Genomic DNA, 9,558 nt, shown 5'->3' on the forward strand with positions numbered 1-9,558 from the left:
TCTCCCACCACCAACCCGCGCGCAGGCAGCTTGGAAGATGAAAGACCCTGGACCATGAAACCTATATAATTTTAATCATTTTGGGCTAGCCCATGCTACGCAGGGGCGTCAAACCGTGACGTCACCTGATATGCCAGCTTGCAGCTGACCATAACGTTAGTCAAAACATGAGGAAAAGTCAAGGTGTGTGGCTGTTGTTTTTGTGGTGTGTATCTAGAACAATTTGACATGACATTACACATTAAGACAAATATTAAGATTAGCATTACAGTTAATACTAACAGCTCTTTGCCTGCAACCTTGGCCTACATGCAGTCTGCACTGCAAGCACATGAAATTAAACTGAGCAGTTAACAGCCTAAGCTAGACATCCTGTCTCCACTAAACATTTCTAGACAACAAATCTCTGAATATCTATCTAACTCAGAAATAACCTAACACTACTGAATAAATAACAAAAAGATTTGAAATAATTAGCATGTGAAAACAGTGTTGTTGTTAGCAAGAGAAACAGAATGGTTAGTAGTAGGATTGAAGTGTTTCTTAGATTTCAAAATAATTGTCATACATGTATGTACTCTCTTAAGCCCTTTTCAAACATGTACTGGAACCCTGAAATTCTCTAGACATTACCCGGTGTATGTCAGAACCCAAATGTCGACCTGGACTGTAAGCAGACTTTACTCTGCCAGCTCCCTAGTACAAAGTCTGCCTACGTTCTGAGTGAGGCCATGTGAGAATACAGCAGTGTATAGGCCGGAGTATTCACACAGAGCTAATGGGCTTGTTGATGACATTCTATTATGTGACCAGTACAAAACCAGAATAACAGAAACATTTGATGGTCAAGAAAAATGGTCATTTATAATAGAGACACCAACAAAAATATCTAAGTGGTGTTAGAAATTAATAAATCAGTCAGATAATTATTAGACATTGTGTTAGATTTTAATGTGTTAGTAATGTAGTTTAGTAAGATTCAAAGTCTGCTCTAGTCTACTCTGCTTTAAGGTTAGAAGATAATGTTGATTCTGAAAAGAGTACCTTGGCACCAATTGTTTTCTCATATTAACCTTGTGTTAGAATTATGTTTGAGTGAATGTTTTAGTTACACACCACGTAACAACATCGAGCTACCTCATTTTGTTATGACTAGGTAATATGCAGCTGCTCCAAGCCTGTGGAGCTCTAGATAAGAGATGGAGTCTGCTGGACGGACTTCATCTGACCCAAAACTGATAAATGTATTAGGCTCTGGGTTTCCGAGATCTCCTGGCTCCAGCAGCCAGACTGTGTGTGTTTTTGGAGGAAGGAACAACCCGGATTGTGTTCTGTAATCTTTATTCATATATATTTTTTTTAAATAAACCAGCACTAAAATCAAGAAAGACTGACTCCTTCCTTACTCAGATCTGTCCAATAAAAGAACTGGGGTATAACAGTGGAAACACACCAAGATCCAGGAAGTTTTGTTGTTAAATGCCAGCGCCAGAATTGTCAGAGAAGGCAGGAAATTTGGTTGTTTATGACCAAATTACAAACTGGCTTAGTGATCACGTCGTGAATCAGAAGATGTCTGACACAGACTATCTCCTGTTGTGCGCTACATGTGTGAAAGGGCAACTCGACAAAGTCCAGGCCTGATTCCGTGAAACATAATATGGAGTTCATGTGTGAAAACGGCTTTAGGTTGCTGTTTAGGTGTAACAATCCCTCTGAGTTTCTCCTACAAGTGCTATTATGCTCAGCTGTGATGGACGGATTAGTAACTCAAAGAGAAAGTCTGGAAAATATATCAACCAAGACTGGTTAAGTTACATATTAGCTTCGGCTAAACATTGGAATGTTTTCTTTGTTGCATTTCTTTGTGAGCATTGGAAAAGGATCTCTTAGCGGCAGGTATGAAGGGGAGGAGAAATGATAACAGTTAACAAAAACAGTTTCAAAGTACATAAGGGCCAGTAAAAAACGAAATGAAAAAATGTGAACTTATCCTTTAACCCGAATTTATCAAGCCAACAGGAAAAAATGGCGAAGAAGTGCTGTGTGTGCATTAACAACAAACAGCATCAAACACAAATTAAAACAGTAATAGAATAGAAAACAGGAGGACCTCAATCTAAAACATGATTAAAAATGTATATAAAAGAGATAAAATTAGGTTCCTTATTTGAGGGTAAGTCAAGGCCAAACATTCTTTAGGAAAAGATCAGTCTACTCTGTTCTTATTATCAGTAGTGTTACTGTACTGTATGTTCCATGTGACCCATGTCCATGTTTTTTAGGTCAGTATCAGACCTGCGAGGACCAAAGGCCCAGATACGTTCCACGGTGTTCCTCCACTTCCTCCCCTGCAACAGGCTCTCCAGCTTGGCCTTGAGTCCAGCGATGGCCTCCAGGGTCCTGAGGCTGATGTCCAGACTCTTTCTCTCCCTCAGAGACATGTTCAGAGTCCGAATCAGCTCTGAGCTACTTTCCAACACACAGGTCACTTCTGATGGAACAAACAGCATTACTGACATGTGTATCAAACAGTGAAATGACGGGCCTATAGCTTCAGTTTTCATTAAAGATTCCATCAATTACGAACATCTAGTTTTACAAATCACATCTGGTATTTAGTGAACAGTTTTATTTCAGTTGTGCTTAACCTAGTCTCCTTGACATAACAAGCTAATTTTAATATCCAAACACATAATTAACTGCATTCACCGGGGTCCCAAGCTACATCGCCCCTTGATTTACTAGAATAAATTCCATTAGGGCTCAACTGCATTCATATGAGGTGCACTGTATAACTGCAGAATAGAGATTTATTCCAATCTAGTTTATTATTCCATTTTTGTTCAATTAGTTGAAACTGTTGGATTCATCTAGCCATTGATGGAATTATCAAAAATCAGGACTAAGGAGTGTAATGAATGGCAAAATAAAGATGTGTTACATATCTTTATGCTGACTTGGATTTTATATTTAAGATCAAATGCTAGGATCTGTCACTTCCAGTGACGTGAGGTGAGGCTGACAGCTGGTGAGGCACTGACTCTTTTACAGTCAGATTTACAAATACAAATGAACTGTTAACAAATTGTCTGTTAACAGACAATGCGTTATGTTTTATATCTCATATCAGCATTCTTCACACAAACGTGACCCATATTTAATTTGAGGTTAAAATTTATTCCAGTTGAGCTTATTTCTAACTAGAAATAATAAAAGTTTATGGTCTTACCTTTACTTGTACACGAAATCCATTTGTCAGCTGGTATGTATTACAAACCCTTTTACCGTTCAAATCCAATATTAAAGCAAATGTTTTCAATAAAGAAGATCCTTCTGGATAAAAATGTCCAGACTGTCAAAAATGTTTAGTTAGTTTGGAAATGTAATCTTCCATTTTGATAAGGCGGATTGTAAAGGAAATATAAACAAGCACGAAGAAGATTGTAGGTAGCACAGGAATCTGTGGGCTCACAAGCGCCCTCTGCCTTGAGGCAAGCGTACTGTTTGCCTCACAAAGTAACTTTTTTACTGGGTTTTATGGTTAATCTGCGAGCCTAAACACATTACAGAACTAATTTTATACTGTTAGAAATTAACCTTTTTGTTAGAAATTAACCCAATTTTTTTGTTGGAAGCACGAGAAGTGAAGACAGGTGTTAGGTATTTTTCGTCACATTTTATTTGTGATATATAGAGGGACAGCGACACACTATTTGCATCGCATACAGTTTGTGAGGATTACACGATCCACTGAGAGGCACAGCAAAGTGCTGCCTCATCGCGCATCTCCTCCATGTATTTGAACGGGACATATGGAAATTCTGCTATTCTTTACTGAAAAAAACTCCTTCAACATTGGATTCCAACGGCAAAAGGGCCTACAACACACACCAGCCGACAAATATTAACATTTATTATATTTTATGGTTAACTTTTCTTTCTTTTCAAGATTGACAGGGGAGGCTCTGCCTCACCTGCCTCCCCTGACCGCACGTCACTGGTCCCTTCCTACTGCTGCTAACTGAAGCATGAGAATTGTCAGGATGTGAACTAATCAGCTGAGTGCAAAACAGTGAATACCAGTGACTCCCTACATGTGTGTGCCGTTATTTTCATTGTTACAAATCATCATGTATTGATTCTCTCTAGGACAGCATAACTTTGCAGTGTGGTAATTCAGAACAATTATCAACATTTTTGCTTTTACACACTGTTGAATTATGTAACATACAACCTAGACTATGACACCTAGTGAGAATTACTGTGTCCCCAGGTCTTACCCGGTGGCAGTGGGATCGCCCGTACGCTGACAGTGCCCAGTCGGTTGGGAGTGGTGAGGGTGACCAGACCACTGGGATCCACATGCAGGGTGTCAGACGAGCGACCCTGAGAGGCTTCTTCTTTCACCTAGGAACATACACACCAACATGTCTAAACACAACAACCCAACATAACTTGTACTGAGAGATGAGTCATCGGTATAAATAATTTCAAAAATGTGTTCCTAACACAGCTTACAGAACAGGAAGCTGAACTGGTGATAGGCTGATGTAGGCTACAGTTCAGTGACTGTGGAGTTGACTCACCTGGTGAATGATGGCGACTTTCTGCTGCTTGCCCAGCTCCTCATTCACCATATCCACTTTTGGAGGACGTACCACTGTTTCTCTGAATGGAATGATGGGCTTGGACACGCTGATCTCAATTTTAGCAAACCTTTACAAAGACAAGTAAAAAACCTGTTGCTGTTACTGATGACATAAAATGCACAGTAGTCTCCATTGTGCACAATTACCTTTGTGCCAGTTTGATAGTGTATCTTTTCTACTTTAATAAAAATGAATAAGTAACTCAAGGTGTAACATGAAAACTCCAAATTATATACATGTAATGTTTTATATCCCATTTGAATACATTACTTTAAACTCTGGGAAAATGTGGCATGTTTCACTTTTTAGACAAAACAATCAAATAATACATCAACTATAATCGACAGATAATTAAACAGTTTGTTGCAACCCTATGGCAACAGTTGCTAACTAGAAATAAACACAAAATATAGCTCAAGGCTAATGGGAATGTAACTGATCATGAAAAGACAGAACTTGAATATCTGTGTCTAATTTTATGAGATGTAAGAGACAGAGGCCTTGCATTGACTACCTTCTGGGAAAGAGGTCAAATCAGTTGACTGAAGCAGATCCTTACCCAAGCATCATAATCACTCCTGTCAGCAGATGTACAAATTAAGTCCAGTTTAGACGTGCATGAATTTAACTGATTCTGAACATGTGAGTTCCAATTCAGGTATCAATGTTTTGTTGGATGTCTGATGACCTCCAACCAGCCAGGTTCATGGGAATGGGACAGACATGAGGTCACTGTGACTTTTGACTATGAAAATATAATTTGTTCATCCTTGAATCCAAGTGGACGTTTGTCCACATTCGTGAGAATGGGATAGACGGATGGACCGACAACCCAAAAACATAATGCATATAGACTGTATTTATATAGTGAATTTTTCCACAGTGTGTTGCACTGGCCAAAGCGCTTTACAGGAGATGATACACCATTCACCCATTCACACACAGCTGCCACACAACGGTGCTAGTCAAGCCACCGGGAGCAATTCAGGGTTCAGTGTCTTGCTCAGGGAGACTTAGGCATGCGGGGTGACCGGGAGTCGAACCACCAACTTGCTGGTCAGGAGACGACTGCCCTACCTCATGAGCCACTGCCACCCCAGATATCTGGGCCCTCAATTACTGTCATAGTTATAAATAAAAAAGCAACTGTAACTGCCCACATCAACATAAAACTTAACTGTTGTTTGCCCATGGCTTGTCTGTGTGTTGAAGGTCCTTATATCCTGCTGACAGAATGACTAATGGGGCAAACACAGGCCCCCGTCACACACAACACACCATTTCAGATATTTGCGAGAACCTGTCTTCTTTGTATTCCAAATAAAAAAAGACATTAAAGCGCTGAAAGCCAAACTGAATATATTTCACCTCTCTTGATTCATACCTTTGTGGTGTCTCTGCTTTAAATCTACCCTGAAGGAATCACAGCTAAACAACACAGAGCAAGGTTGGACATAATCCAAATCATGCTGTACATATTAATATGAGCAATAACACACTGTAGAAGAGGGCTGCAAAACTGTGCCACGATTAAATTGCCCAGATCATTATCAGCTCTTCGGTAAGTGTTGTTTTTTTTTTTTATATGGACAAATGCAGAGTTAAAATTAACAACTGAGTAATTGATTAGCTGATTCATAAAAATGAATCGGCAACTATTTATATCACTGCTTAAATAATTTCTTATGCAAAAATGACAAACATTTGCTCACTACAGATTCTCAGAATTTGCTTTATAAAACAGTTAACAGTTTAGGGCAGTGGTGGCCAATTCCAGTCCTCGAGGGCCATTGTCCTGCTTGTTTTCCAACTATCCCCTGCCTGACCTGCTGCTGATTACCTGGCTCAGGTGTGTTCAGTCAGTCAGAAGCTGGAAGATACCATCTTAGATGAAAGTGGAGTGAGGAAAGATAAAGTGAATTGGTATCTTATACCAAATATACATAATGATTAGTTGCAGCCCTAGAGAACTGTCTCCTTTCAGTGCTGTGCTCTAATAAACCATTACAGGTCACAGACAGGGTGATGCTACAGTCTTCATGGTTACTTAACTTGCAGGTCAAAGCACTTTTCTATAAATCAAGTGTATAACTGGTGTTTTATGTCTCTGAAAATGTTTTTCTATTGAGCCCAGAGAGCCTGCAGTTAAAGGATTAGTCTGGTGCTACTCTACAGATTCTCTTCCTTGTCAACAAATCAAGCGAATCCAATAATAAACTCATCCTTCTACCCGAGTGTCCAAAACATGATACATTTTATTCCTCTGTGCCGCAGAGCATCATTGTTGTCCAGAATCTATTAAAAATACATCAGTGAGACACACTGGGTGACTTGTTCCTTCATTATCACAGACACACATAGTTTATTAAAGTCAATCCCACATGAAATCACATTGCTGCTAGAAATCCTACAGTAACTAGAAAATCAAATGAATTCATCTGCAACTAAAAAGCCCCCCAAATTATACTATTTACTGCAGTTTGAGGGATTTTACTAAAAATCCACAGTGTGCAGCTCTTTTAGGAAATTACTGAGCTTATTTTAAAAATGAAACTATCTTTGTGAGCCATTTTTGATTTTGGTCTTTCTGTAAGATCTGCTGAATATTGCTAGGCTTATCCTTTACATCCAAGCATATTATTCACTATGATATTTACACTTTGCCAATACAAAAACCATGCTGGCTTCCCACACGTGCGGTAGGACAGGCACACCGATTAGACTGTCTGCTTCCTGCCACTGTTTCCATTATAGGCTTTATTAAATTATGCTTCTTGGCTAATCCAGGGGTCACTGGGTCGTTCCTAAAATGATATCTGTGCTCAGGGCTGGGACAGCATCACTTACAAACACAGACACAATAGCAAAAACAACTATGCACTCATCTAATCTAATGCAACAACAGGAAACAGGCAACCCCAGTTACTTCTGTCCTTGTGGCTGATATATTCTGCCCATCACATACTTTTTGTCACACATTTGATTTGAAATTAGTCAAAAACACTTAGATGCCACGAGGATGCATGAAGCCACTTTACTATGCACCCTTCTTTCTATACAAATAGACAGATGAACAAACAAAAAGTGATATTAGGACAAATGCTCATGCCAAAAATAACCTGACAATTACAACCAACACTCACTTTTCAACAATATGAGCCCTACAAAAAATAAAACTGCTTTGTTTGTCCTTAACAGAGGGAGAGATGTGACCTCCTCTAAGTTCTGGAGCTGTGATGTCAGTCACATGCATGTTTGAGTGGCTCAGCAGCAGTGACCTCATTCTAAGCGTTGACACACTGCAGGTCAGGCTGCATGGCAGTCAGCTGAGGTGCCAGGCCAGCCAATGAGCCAACACACCAAGCTAATTAGGTAATCTAAAAAAACACCCAGTGAGCCATGAAGGCACATCAACCACCACAAAACAACAACCCCCCCCCCCCAAAGCCAATCAGGCATCCACCCTGTGAGCTACTGTAAGTAGCCTGCCAGTTGGCCAGCCCCTGTCCTCCTCTGTCGTCTCCATCCCAAGCTGTCTGGCCTTGCTCTAAACATAGCAGCAGCATTACACATGGCCTCCTTTCTTCAAATGGAATCCCACAAATGCAGAAGAGCGGCATCCTCACCTACTACCAGAGAGATGCTTCCTCCTAAATCATGCCTCAAACAGCAAGAAACTGACAAACAAAACTATAAACTCCAGTTAGTAATACTTCTTTGCTTACTACATCCATTTTCTATACACGCAGACAAACAAACAAACAAACACACACACACACACACGGGCAATTTAGACCACCAATCAACCTATGCTGCATGTCTTTTGGACTGCGGGAGGAAGCCGGAGTACCCGGAGAGAACCCACGCAAGCACGGGGAGTACATGCAAACTGCGCCCTGGGTCGGCCAGGGCTCGAACCCGGAACCTTCTTGCTGGGAGGCAACAGCGCTAACCACTGCGCCACCATGCTGCCCACATTCTTTTCACTTGTATCCTATTTTCATCTGTCACTTATACATCTTATAAAGGGTCCTCTTTTAATTCATATATGATACTCTAGACTGTGACACATTTATTAAGCAAACTGCCGCTGACATGCTAATTCAGCAACATCCATAAAAGTTAACAAGCGATGTGAAGCATTGATAGCTGACCTGTCTGTCTCTGTCAAAAATGATATGGTCTGTTATAAATATACATTTTGGTATATAACAGATGGAGAAATCATTAGTTTAAAATGTCTACAATCATCAATTGCTTTAATAACAAGGTAACAAGGACATGAACGGTGGCTTGTGGCGATGAACCCAGAAAAAATAATCACCTGAATCTGCAGCTTACAAAATGTATCTCTTCATTCCTTTCTCTTCATTTTTTAGACAGAAGGGATCACAATTTCCACTTGGTTTCACCTCTTCAATCTATTTCATGAATCATACAGTGGGTACGGAAAGTATTCAGACCCCCTTAAATTTTTCACTCTTTGTTATATTGCAGCCATATGCTAAAATCATTTAAGTTCGTTTTTTTCCTCATTAATGTACACACAGCACCCCATATTGACAGAAAAACACAGAATTTTTGACATTTTTGCAGATTTATTAAAAAAGAAAAACTGAAATATCACATGGTCATAAGTATTCAGCCCCTTTGCTCAGTATTTAGTAGAAGCACCCTTTGGAGCTAATACAGCCATGAGTCTTTTTGGGAATGATGCAACAAGTTTTCACACCTGCATTTGGGGATCCTCTGCCATTCCTCCTTGCAGATCCTCTCCAGTGCTGTCAGGTTGGATGGTAAACGTTGGTGGACAGCCATTTTCAGGTCTCTCCAGAGATGCTCAATGGGGTTTAAGTCAGGGCTCTGGCTGGGCCATTCAAGAACAGTCACGAAGTTGTTGTGAAGC

The 9,558-nt window shown here is 40.1% G+C and overlaps 1 protein-coding gene across 5 annotated transcripts in view; it reads right to left on the bottom strand.

Annotated features, from left to right (window-relative positions):
- The window catches only part of efl1 (elongation factor like GTPase 1), a 159,872-nt gene that overhangs the window by 23,208 nt on the left and 127,106 nt on the right, over positions 1–9,558 (bottom strand). For all 5 annotated transcript variants that reach the window (XM_020624779.1, XM_020624783.1, XM_020624781.1 and 2 more), the window contains exons 18-20: positions 4,590–4,719; positions 4,284–4,410; positions 2,299–2,494 (exon numbers count right to left, since the gene is read on the bottom strand). In XM_020624779.1, coding sequence (XP_020480435.1) covers positions 2,299–2,494; positions 4,284–4,410; positions 4,590–4,719 — 453 coding nt within the window. The remainder of the gene's footprint in view (positions 1–2,298; positions 2,495–4,283; positions 4,411–4,589; positions 4,720–9,558) is intronic.

Source organism: Monopterus albus, unplaced genomic scaffold (genome assembly GCF_001952655.1).
Source record: "Monopterus albus unplaced genomic scaffold, M_albus_1.0 scaffold338.1, whole genome shotgun sequence".
In the NCBI taxonomy this organism is placed as follows: Eukaryota; Metazoa; Chordata; class Actinopteri; order Synbranchiformes; family Synbranchidae; genus Monopterus; species Monopterus albus.